This window comes from Tachysurus fulvidraco, chromosome 5, assembly GCF_022655615.1.
Source record: "Tachysurus fulvidraco isolate hzauxx_2018 chromosome 5, HZAU_PFXX_2.0, whole genome shotgun sequence".
In the NCBI taxonomy this organism is placed as follows: Eukaryota; Metazoa; Chordata; class Actinopteri; order Siluriformes; family Bagridae; genus Tachysurus; species Tachysurus fulvidraco.
Window position 1 is genome coordinate 18,944,699 of NC_062522.1, and position 11,791 is coordinate 18,956,489.

General features: G+C 38.9%; 1 protein-coding gene across 5 annotated transcripts; it reads left to right on the plus strand.

Annotated features, from left to right (window-relative positions):
- The first annotated feature begins 891 nt into the window (after window positions 1-891).
- Window positions 892-11,779, plus strand: LOC113642659 (TARBP2 subunit of RISC loading complex). 5 transcript variants are annotated; one of them, XM_027146252.2, is made up of 10 exons: window positions 938-1,336; window positions 1,919-2,397; window positions 2,656-2,803; window positions 5,799-5,854; window positions 6,392-6,718; window positions 7,450-7,519; window positions 7,643-7,760; window positions 7,934-8,061; window positions 8,157-8,349; window positions 10,991-11,779. In XM_027146252.2, exons 1-10 carry the CDS (start codon window positions 1,073-1,075, stop codon window positions 11,146-11,148), a joined length of 1,941 nt encoding a protein of 646 aa, XP_027002053.1. In that variant the 5' UTR covers window positions 938-1,072; the 3' UTR covers window positions 11,149-11,779. The 5 variants fall into 5 exon arrangements, with proteins under 5 accessions (XP_027002054.2, XP_027002056.1, XP_027002053.1 ...); XM_027146255.2 differs by lacking the exon at window positions 10,991-11,779 and having other exon boundaries at window positions 927-1,336; window positions 8,164-8,316; XM_027146257.2 differs by lacking the exons at window positions 938-1,336; window positions 1,919-2,397; window positions 2,656-2,803 and adding an exon at window positions 5,541-5,701.
- The last annotated feature ends 12 nt before the right edge of the window (window positions 11,780-11,791 follow it).

Sequence of the window (11,791 nt, forward strand, 5' to 3'; positions counted from 1 at the left end):
TTCTGCAGATTTTTTTTTTAAACTGTGTTTAGTAAATACTCACCAAGACAGACATTTTGCGTGCATATTTGACCGTGAAATAAATCGTTTTTTTTACTAACCTAACATGTAGGCACAAAAAAAAAGTAACCCGAGACGATTCCACAAACTGTTATTTACAGACCCACAAGGCCATACTCTGAATTTCTCTGTGGGTTTCCAGAGTTCATTTCAAACCATGGGGTTAGGGTTAGATACTCAGAGAAAGGGCTGGTTCAGCCAATTATATTAGGGTGGCCTACTACAAATAATCGGTGGGCAATCTGTGGTAGTGGCCTATTATAGTTGTCCCTATACGCAATATTTACAACCATACAATACCCACCACCATACGGTCGATGGTTTCCCACTGTTTTCTTGCACATGACTGCGAGTATTGCTTACTGATTATTTAGTATTGCTTATAGTCGAATTAACAAAAATAATAATGTCGATCAAATTATGAGCATTCGTTACAGCAATCACAAACCGAGCAAAGTTACACTAGAGCTTGTAAGCGTGTCAAACTGACTGTCTATTGGATTCACAGTGTCCATTGGCTATAGTGTCCACTGGCGGTTGTCTGACCACCCCATCAGAAGGTAGAAATCACGCTGGTATTTCCTGTGTTATTTTGCCCCTTTGCCAAGATAAATGTAAATAAATAAATAAATAAATAAATAAATAAATAAATAAATAAACTAACTTTGTGTGTTAAACACCCACATTTGGGTGGATTAAACACACCCTTGCCCAGGTGTTTAGTGAAACGTTTAATAACAGACGATTCACTTAAATGTTTCTTCCAAATACCAGTTGACAGACAATTACAGGCGGTTTAAAGTTTCATGGCTACACAGGATAGAGACTATGTGTAGTAGTTAAAATGTTAGCGTCATCCGGACATTATAACACCCCGTACACACACCCACCCGCCCCTCTCTCTCGACCTCGACCTTGTAACCAGGCTGTAGTGCGCGCGCAAAGCCGCAGGAGTGAGGGCTATTGACTCCGGGCTGTCGGGTGTAAACATACAGCTCTGTGAAGGAGAGCGATGGCGAGGCGCAGAGGAAAGAGCAGCAGTAAACAGGACGACAGCTGGTTAACTGTAGAGGCACCGACGGGACAATTGTCCCGAGGCTTTAACGAATATGTCGTGCCGGGTGTTTTATTGCTTATCGTCGCTGTCGGCGGGTCAGGACTCGGCTGGGTCTGTAGTGATCAACAACAAATGATCGAGAGCCTGTCGGAAACGCTGGCATCCATGCAGGCGAGAATAACGAAGCTTCAGCAGCAGATAGGGCCTGATAACCCACAGGTAAGGAGTTTAAGAAAGTTTATTTAGTTTATTTTGTCTTTTAAATGTTTGGAATTTACTTGACATGAGATCCTGTTTTATTCAGATAAATCAGCTATGTTTTGGACAGATTCTTGTACGAGCAACAGCTGACCAAATTGCACATGGCTTTTGACTGCTGATCTCTATAATGCTTCCAGCACCTTATGCCAATAATAGCTTCACTAGGCCAGTACAGAGTAGTGTCATATTTCTTTGTTCAACACTACTTTAGAGAGCAGGGGGTATTTATATATATATATATATATATATATATATATATATATATATATATATATATATATATATCACTTGTATAAAGGCATGCAAAATGCAAGAAAATATCTTTCAAGTTCATTTATTTTTTAACAAAAACTATGATGGAGACCTCACCAAGAGAGATAAACCGTATTCCTGGCCCTAGTCTTTCCAGAACCCTTTAGTCTAATATAGAAATGGCACTTAATCGTCTGAATATAGATGATGTGAATTATATGTGAGAAAATGACCATTATTATTTAAAATAAATGTTGACTGTGTACCTGATTTTGTTTCTTTGATCAGCTTGGTAATTTTGTTGGTTTTGAAGAGCGCCTTATGGCCCTGGAAGATGCCTATGCCAAAGCACAGCGACAGGTTGAGCTTGCCCTCGCCACATCTGAACAAATCAAGTCCAAAGATCTACAAAGTAAAGTATGGTCTCTGCAATCTGAGATGAATGACAAACTTGCAGAACTTCAACAGAACACCATTTCCATTGCTGCTCTGAATGCCATCATTAAGAATAAGAGTATTGAGTTTGAGGTTGTGAAGCAGAGTGTCAACACCATGTTGAGCGCTAATGCAGAACTAGCCATCCAGGTTGCTGGGTTTTCTAGCACACTTTCTGTCAACAAGTTACGCTTGGATGAGCAGATCTTTGTTGTCGATGGTCTGATGTCTCAGTTAGAGGGTCAGAAGAGAGAAATCAATGAAATAAAAGACTTATTTGCCAACAACAAGGAATCACTTGCTGTGAATTCACAGGAGTTGATGGATATCAAGTGAGTAGAAAAATGTTCTCAGTGTCTCACTTGATAAGTTGTTAATAACTAAAACATTTTTACATATACACACATTTGAATAAGGCATGAAAATGCTTATTATACCATGAATCAAGAACAGTTTATATTTTTATGGTATAATAAGGCATGAAAATGCTTATTATACCATGAATCAAGAACAGTTTATATTTTTCAAATATTTTTAAATGAAAAAAGAAATGTGCATATTGCTTTTTAAATGCATTGTTTTTCTGTCAGAGAACTTCTAGAATCTGAGCAAATTAAACGGACACAAAAGCTTGAGAAGCAGATGAAGTCACTGTATAAGCGTCTGGAAGATTATCAGTCGAATACAGAGAGTCTCCATTTCCACCTTGCAGCCCAGCTGGAGGCTTTACAGATCCAGGTACTGTACAAGCAGGGATGGCATCTATTTAAAAAAAAAAAAAAAAAAGAAAGAAAAATTACAAGTATTTTCTCTCCACATAATTTTCCTCTGTATTTCTTCTAGCTGTCAAATAACATGGCAGAAGTTGCATTGGCTTGCGGTGTGAATGTATGCATGTATGGTGCTGCATAGTTGATTGTTGTCCCATCGGGTTTTTGATATTGGCAGCAAGTATAGCATAAGCCTGATTAGGACAGATCAGTTAGTGAAGATGATTGAATGAATATAGATGAAATACTGCTTCAAATACACCCTGGATGTCTTGAACCACATGCAATACTTGAGTTCAGGGACAGCTGATAGATCAAAAATAATGCCTATAAGCATGGCTTATCAGACAGATGCAGTGGCTAATTGTAAGCTCTCTTGTGGCATATTTCAGTTTTTGCCAGGAGTTCAGCAACCCAGCAAAGCTGAAGAGAAGGATCAGGTTGAAGAACAGCTCACCATGTCAGACAACCAGGAGAGAAAATCAGCAGAAGAGAAGTTGGATAATGCTGAAGATGAAGAGTTTACAGAAGAGGCAGAGATTAAAGAGGGAGAAAGGGATAAAGTAGATGACAAATTTATTACAGAGCAAGAAGCTGTTGAAGTAGTTGAAGCAAGCGAATGGCTAGCAGAGGAACCCGTGAAAGAGATCCAAACTCCTTCAGAGGAACTGGGTATTGAAATTGAAGAGGATGTTGTTCAGGAACAATTTGATGTGGATATTACAGAAGATATAGCAAACTTACAGGAGGCACAAATAGTCACAAATGAAATAGGGGAGAGTGTTGTAAATGAGGTCCAGGATATTTTGGAGGATTTGGATGATGTGACTGAGACAATGAATGTTGGAGAAGAGATTAAAATTCATTCAGAGGAGGCAAACATGGTCACAAGTGAAACAAAGAGGCAAACTGAGGTGCCAGAAGCAGAAGAGGTTCAGACTTCTTTAGAAGATTCAAGCATTACCACTACTAAAACTGCTGTGGAAGACCAAGAAGTGTTGAGTAAAGCACAGGAAATTAAGACAGGTTCAAAGGAAACAGAAATGCTCTCAGATATAATTGATGAGGATTTTAGTGAGGAATACTCTGAGCAGGCTGCAGGAGAAATCCACAGTGGTTCAAATGAGATATTGAAGGCAGAAATGAACACACAGGACAATATTAATGAAGAGCAGGAATCCAGGTCTGCTGCAGAGGAAATTCAGATTCTTTCAGATGAGACGGAGACGGCCAAAAATGGAAATGGAGACAATCAAATGACAGATGATATACCAGCTGAGACTGAGCAAGGAGCAGAGGAAGAGTAGCTTAAACCAGCATTTGTCAAGGAATCTGTATCAAAGAAATCAGTGAAAGAAGTGTAATGCCTTAAAGGAGGAAAATAACAAAAAGAACATGGTAACAGCACATGAACTATTTCTCATTTCATTTCTCACATTACATTTAAGGACTCTTGTATGAGAGTCTGTGTTCTTTCTATACTCTTAGAACATTTGGAGCTCTTAAGGATTCTTTGACTAGACCTAAAAAGAGCTAAATGTTTATATAGAGCCCTACAACAGTGATTTTCTATCTGCTTATTCTATCCAAGTGTTAATTATCTAAAGAAACTTTAAGTTCATAGAAGAACCCCTTTCCCCCCTAAGAGTGTCCACCTATGGTTTGATTAAAAAGATTGCATGAAAATTGTTGTAGAGTTTACTTTTGTCAGGTTGCAAGTCTGAAACACTAAATGAAGCATCTTATGTCCACCATCCTTTTGGAGTTTTAGTTACTTTTTATCTCTTATAAAATCTCTCTTAAAAAAAAAAAGAAGAACAAGAACAACATGCTGTTTTCTAAACAACAAGAACGTTGCTTTACTTTACAGATGCTATATATTTTCATCCAAATGTTCCTTTCCAACACTAGACTTTTTAAATAAACTACATTTTACATTTTATACTATTTCTCCCTTCTGTCCCTCCTCTTCTTGCAGTTGTCATTTAATATGGGACCCACATGTATATTTACAGCAGTAAGGTCATGGGGTTAATGCCCAAGATAAGTATAATGGTAGCTTCACAGGTTTTTTCAGAATCAATTCCATGCTGGTGTTGAAAGTTGCAAAGCTGATTTTTTATCCACAGGTAATCAGCAATAAATAATAAATCTCAGTACATTTATAAAAGCGTTCTTATCCAGAAAGGGATAACGAGTCATGAGAAAGTTTCTTTTGTCTTTTAAATGTTTGCAATTTTCCAGACATATTTTCCAGACTCCTGTTGTTTTGTTCAGTACACTTTTGTCACATTCTTTTGAGGGGCACATGAATCGTGTTGCATTTTGCACAAGTGTATTGAGAAAACCCATATCCATATAACAACTGACTGATTTTATGTTTATACAAAAGAAATATGTTTATATATTTACAAAATGCTCAAGGTTTTTTTTGGGATATTTTTTAAATATATTTTTCTTCAAATGTAGTTTAATTCTGGGAACATTTCTCTGCACAAAACAAATGATTCATAATGCAACCTATGGTTTTGTGCTGTTATTCACCTGTCAGTTCTCTCTGTAAGACTAGACTGCATAGCCTTATGCTGATGGAGGTTTGATCATTTGGACAAATCATTAGAATATGGTGCTCATTTTCAGTCACCCTCGGATTGCATTCGAAATGACTTCCGACTTCCTACATACGAGCACTACATAGGGCATGAAGTAACTGCTAGTACACACTATAAGTGCACTACATATACAAACGGAAACCGATTTGTATTCTCTTTCTCTTCCGTGTTGCTTGCTTCACACTGCGTGCTGTGTGGAAGATCATGTGAGCCTGTTGGAGCAGGTCTTGCTGTCTCGCTTCACTGGTTTACCGGCACGAAAACCTATAAGCTCATGATATCAAGGGGGTTTCGATTTCTTTGGGGGGGATTTTGCGATATTAAATCAGTGAATATTCTGTCTGTTATTAGGGAATGAGCGAGGAGAAAAGCCCGGACAGCTGCAGGAGAAACTCTGGGTGCACCAGGTGAGCTGCTCCTCGGACAGTTAGCCGGGGAGCTCTCATTGTTTTGCTAACCATGCTAAGCTAACTAGCAATTTTCCGTTGGTATTTTATTTACTGCAGTTCGGCGAGGGAAAGCGGACATGTCATTGGAAAATGTATTGTTTTACTTATCTACATAAAACATTTGTTTAGGTTTCTTCCTAACAAATGTCCTATATTGTAAAAGCTAGTTTTGTCTGGTTTACAACATACTAACTCTGTGTAATCTGCTCCGGTCAGGCTAGCAACAATTTCCTGAGACATTTTGTGATTTTCTGCTCTTATTTAAGCTATTATTTGTTGTAGCGGATTGGTAGCCGTTTCTGATGTGTGTGTGTGTGTGTGTGTGTGTGTGTGTGTGTGTGTGTGTGTGTGTATATATATATATATATATATATATATATATATATATATATATATAATGTATATATAACGGTACAAAAAAAACGTTAATTTGCAGGCAGGCAGATGACGGTGTGGGTTGTTTTCTCTGTAGTGATCTCTCTGTATCTCTGTAAGTGTTCTCAGCATAGAGCAAATGCTGGCTGTGAATCCTGGGAAGACGCCCATCAGTCTGCTGCAGGAGTATGGAACGAGGATAGGCAAGACACCGGTGTATGACCTGCTGAAGGCCGAAGGTCAGGCCCACCAGCCCAACTTTACCTTCCGTGTGTCTGTGGGAGAGATCAGCTGCACAGGCCAGGGCCCCAGCAAAAAGGCTGCCAAACATAAGGCTGCTGAAGCTGCTCTCAAGATGCTGAAAGGAGGGATGCTGGAAGCGTTGAAGAGCACCGTGATGGAGGGAGAACACTTTGATGACATAGACATCCCCCTGGAGGGAGACTGGTAAGAATGTTTGAAATGTGTGTACACGTGTGTTATTTATGTACACATTTGTTTTTTGTAACACTTTCTCTGGCTGTTATGGAAAATTGTCAGCCTGTAGTCTGACTTGTTTCTGGTAATTTGGTGGAAACGGTTGCGAATTTTATATTGTTGTCTTGCATTCTGGAATGAATACGATCAAATACACCTCGGGGTGGATGAATCACTGTGGGCAAGCAGATTTCTTGTCCATATTTTTTAAGTTTATTGTTTATAGTTGCCTGAAGGACAAGAGGTTCAAGGACCAGAGAAAGAAAATAAACCCTACATCTTGAGTCGTTGTGTAGGAAGTCGAGTGCAATACTTGTTAAGGATTTTGCTGTTTTCTGAACTGCACACGTCTGCTTATGTGCGATTTGACTGACAGTAGAATGATTTTTTTTTTTACTAGGCAGATTAATTGTCTGCAAAATAAAGTTAACTGCAAAGTCATTACTATAACTCTTCTGTTGGCACATACATGGCACAACTCTTCTTTCTGATGCACTGTGATCACCTCCATGGAATTTGTTTTGTGAAATCAGGAAAGAACACAGCAGTTCACTGCAGATAGTTTGGCAGACAATTTGCTGACTTCAGTAGACCAGAATCTTTATCTCTATGGGCTTTAAAAAAGTTAACCAACTCCAGTTAAAAATATTGTAGAGATTGACTGTATGCTCTGTGTTGACTGTAATGAGTGTTTTCTACAGCTCCCAGACAGAGCTAAAGTTATCTAGTTCCAGCCAGCAAGCTGAGTGTAATCCTGTTGGAGCTCTACAGGTGATGGATATTTTTTTCAGAGCTTTTTGATTACACACAACTCCTAATTTCTCTAGCAATAACAATGTCATTATTAATCTAGGAATTATATAGGCTATGAATAAATTTCAATCCTTTTCATAGGAATTGGTGGTGCAGAAAGGTTGGCGTTTGCCAGAATACACAGTCACACAAGAGTCTGGACCTGCACATCGCAAGGAGTTTACCATGACATGCAAAGTAGAGAAATTTGTTGAGATTGGTATGTTCTTTAAAAATCTTTTCCCGTAAATGACTCCTAGTTAACGTCAGTGATAAGTATTGTTATAACTATGTAAATAAATGTATGTTCTAGTGCCAGCAGTACAGTCTTCTGATATCTTCATATGGACAATTGGGTTTGGACAAATAATGAAGTTCACTTGACTTTCACAGGTAGTGGTACATCAAAGAAGCTTGCCAAAAGGAACGCAGCAGCAAAGATGCTCTCCCGGATCCATGATGTTCCTGTAGACATGCGCAGCAGCCATGAAGCTGAGGCAGAGGACGATACATTCAACATGGTGAGGGGTGTTCATACTTCAAAGTAATGTGGTTCCCTGCACTGTAACACACTGTGTACTTAAGCTCAGTTTTTTCATGTTGCTCTCATTTTAAGCACATAGGTGGCAGGCTAGAAAGCGTGAAGTGTAAGGGGTTTGGATGCACATGGGATTCTTTGCGTAACTCAGCAGGAGAGAAGATCCTGCAGCTGCGTAGTCACCCATTGGGCCTGCCCAACTCCAACTTCTGTTCCCTGCTCCATGACCTATCTGAAGAGCAGCGATTTGACGTCAGATATCTGGACATAGGTAAGCAGTATGGTTTAGTTTATCGTTACGACTCTCCTTATTGCTGTGATTAAATTGTAGTGTCTGGTTTTAGTTTGTGTTAACAATTTAGCAGTTTCAGGTGAGATCAACTGCACATACATTTTTCTTTTTTTTAAAGTACATTTCAGATGCATGTTTTTGATGGTGATTGCTAGTTCGTCTTTTATGTGCATTGCTGATTTTTAGCTATGTACCGTATATATTTGAGAAGTTGAATACAGTGTATAGTTAGAAACTTACTGCTTTCTCACACATTACAGGGGAATGTGAACAAAGTCAAAATACATACAAATAAAGTCGAGCTTAGTTGAAAATGCCCAATAAGTGTGTTCAAAAACACAAAAAAGCTTTTCTGCTATAAAGTTTCATTGGGTGCTTTTTGTGATGTCACATCTTAGTTTTTAAAAGCAGCACGATTTCTCCTGAATTTCACCATCTGCTGCATTTCACACATACAGTGGGGCAAAAAAGTATTTAGTCAGCCAAGAAGAGACAAAATGAGAAAAAAAAATTCAGAAAATCATTGTCTGATTTTTAAAGAATTTGTTTGCAAATTATGGTGGAAAATAAGTATTTGGTCAATAACAAAAGTTCATCTCAATACTTTGTTATATACCCTTTGTTGGCAATGACAGAGGTGAAACGTTTTCTCCAGAAGGTTTTTACACGCTTTCTCCAGAAGGTTTTTACACGCTGTTGCTGGTAGTTTCGCCCATTCCTCCATGCAGATCTCCTCTAGAGCAGTGATGTTTTGGGGCTGTCGCTGGGCAACACAGATTTTCAACTCCCTCCAAAGATTTTCTATGGGGTTGAGATTTGGAGACTGGTTAGGCCACTCCAGGACCTTGAAATGCTTCTTACTAAGCCACTCCTTCGTTGCCCAGGCGGTATGTTTGGGATCATTGTCATGCTAAAAGACCCAGCCACGTTTCATCTTCAATGCCCTTGCTGATGGAAGGAGGTTTTCACTCAAAATCTCACGATACATGGCCCTATTCATTCTTTCCTTTACATGGATCAGTCGTCCTGGTCCCTTTGCAGAAAAACAGCCCCAAAGCATGATGTTTCCACCCCCATGCTTCACAGTAGGTATGGTGTTCTTTGGATGCAACTCCGCATTCTTTCTCCTCCAAACAGGACAAGTTGAGTTTTTACCAATAAGTTCTATTTTGGTTTCATCTGGCCATATGACATTCTCCCAATCCTCTTCAGGATCATCTAAATGCTCTCTAGCAAACTTCAGACGGACCTGGACATGTACTGGCTTAAGCAGGGGGACACGTCTGGCACTGCAGGATTTGAGTCCCTGGTGGCGTAGTGTGTTACTGATGGTTGTCTTTGTTACTTTGGTCCCAGCTCTGTGCAGGTCATTCACTAAGTCCCCGTGTAGTTCTGGGATTTTTGCTCACCGTTCTTGTGATCATTTTGACCCCACAGGGTGAGACTTTTCGTGGAGCCCCAGATCAAGGGAGATTATCAGTGGACTTGTATGTCTTCCTTTTTCTAATAATTGCTCCCACAGTTGATTTCTTCAGACCAAGCTGCTTGCCTATTGCAGATCCAGTCTTCCCAGCCTGGTGTAGGTCTACAATTTTGTTTCTGGTGTCCTTTGACAGCTCTTTGGTCTTGGCCATAGTGGAGTTTGGAGTCTGACTGTTTGAGGTATTTTATACTGATAACGAGTTCAAACAGGTGCCATTGATACAGGTAAAGAGTTGAGGACAGAGGAGCCTCTTAAAGAAGTTGTTGCAGGTCTGTGAGAGCCAGAAATCTTGCTTTTTTGTAGGTGACCAAATACTTATTTTACAGAGGAATTTACCAATTAATTAATTAAAAATCCTACAATGTGATTTCCTGGATTCTTTCCCCCATTCTGTCAGGCCTCTCTCATCTTTTTAAGTGGGAGAACTTGAACTGGTGGCTGACTAAATACTTTTTTGCCCCACTGTAGGTTGAAGTAGGATTGTTTTTACTGGGCAAATTAATTAGCACACACATGACAGCATTTTCTTTCAGAATCATGCAAGCATGTGAACACACAAGACACAAACGCTCAAGTCCTCTACAGTCACTTCATCTTTAAACATACTTACCACACTGTAAATCTTATTGTTTGTTTGTGTAATATCATGTGCTGTGTAAAGTGCAAATAGAAATCTAAACTTGGGGATAGAGGTGTGTAGAGCAGTGCGTTTAAATGTGAAGCATTGAAGCGTAGAATCTATTAAAGAAGTCATTTATAGGGGTCCAGTTATTTGGAGTACATGTTAAAGTTTATCATGACCCGGAATGAAAAGCTTCAATCAGCTTTTACTTAATTCAGTTTTAAAGTTTGCAAGTTCACTCTGGACTCTTATTAAAACTATTCTATTGAGTTCTTATGGTTATCCGATTTGTCTGGGTTTATTCCAAATGTAAGTAAATTAATAAAATCATGTCATCAGACCTAATGTGTTCTGTAAATGGAAAGTTCTTTAATAAAGAGCTCTATGGCTCCAAAAGATTGTCATTACGCACATTTATAATATGCAGTTGTCTGTTATCTTTTTGACATAGAACAAATTGCTTTATTGAGAAAGGTGTTGACATTAATCTGTTCTACTCAATGTGTTTTGTCCAGAGGAATGCAGTCTCAGTGGCCTTTACCAGTGTCTTGTGGAATTGTCCACTCAGCCCATCGCTGTCTGTCATGGCTTTGCTCCCAGTCAGGATGCAGCACGGGCCAGTGCAGCACACAATGCGCTCCAATATCTCAAGATCATGGCCAGTGGAAAGTGAGTCTGGGCTCTTTACCAGAAACGTGGGTTCAGACTCAAAGGTACTGTAGCCTACAGTACAGTAAACGGGGCTTCTTGGATGTTCTAGACACATCATGTTGGCAAACCATTCGTAATGCCCCAAAGACACTTGACCTGTTCCTATGAGCTATAAGATGAAGTGATGAGGTCTTTTGTATCCTAAAACGGTTAAGGACTGGTTTTAACTGAAGGCCTTGCTTTTGTACTACCTCCATGTGATGAATTTGATTTTGTTTTTAAATTATCCTAAAATCTCTTGCCTCGAACTGATATTTTAAGGTAATATTACTTTAAATTATTGTATAGATACAAATGTTTTTAACATAACAGTTTGCCTTGCCAACATTTTTAATAAGAATTTCTAACTTGCTTCTAATTCAGATTCCAATTATACCTACCTCCATATTTATTTGGTTATTGGGTCCAAATTGCCAGTTCCTTTTATGGTCAATTAAGGCACTGCATGAATTTAATAAAGTTAGTCAATTGTGAGCTCAAGTCTTTAGATCATAATCAGAGTTTTGAGCAGGAATGTACAGAAAGTTAATTTGATCAGTTTTAGATTTGTCAGGTCATTCAACTAATATTAAAGATGTTTTAATTCAGTGTCACTTCATGTTTCA

Excerpts from the sequence above, each read along its gene's own strand:
- LOC113642659 (XM_027146252.2), top strand. The coding sequence starts at position 1,073 with ATGGCGAGGCGCAGAGGAAAGAGCAGCAGTAAACAGGACGACAGCTGG. Across the intron at positions 6,719-7,449 it reads ATCCCCCTGGAGGGAGACTG|CTCCCAGACAGAGCTAAAGT; the intron begins GTAAGAATGTTT and ends TGTTTTCTACAG. Across the intron at positions 7,520-7,642 it reads ATCCTGTTGGAGCTCTACAG|GAATTGGTGGTGCAGAAAGG; the intron begins GTGATGGATATT and ends TCCTTTTCATAG.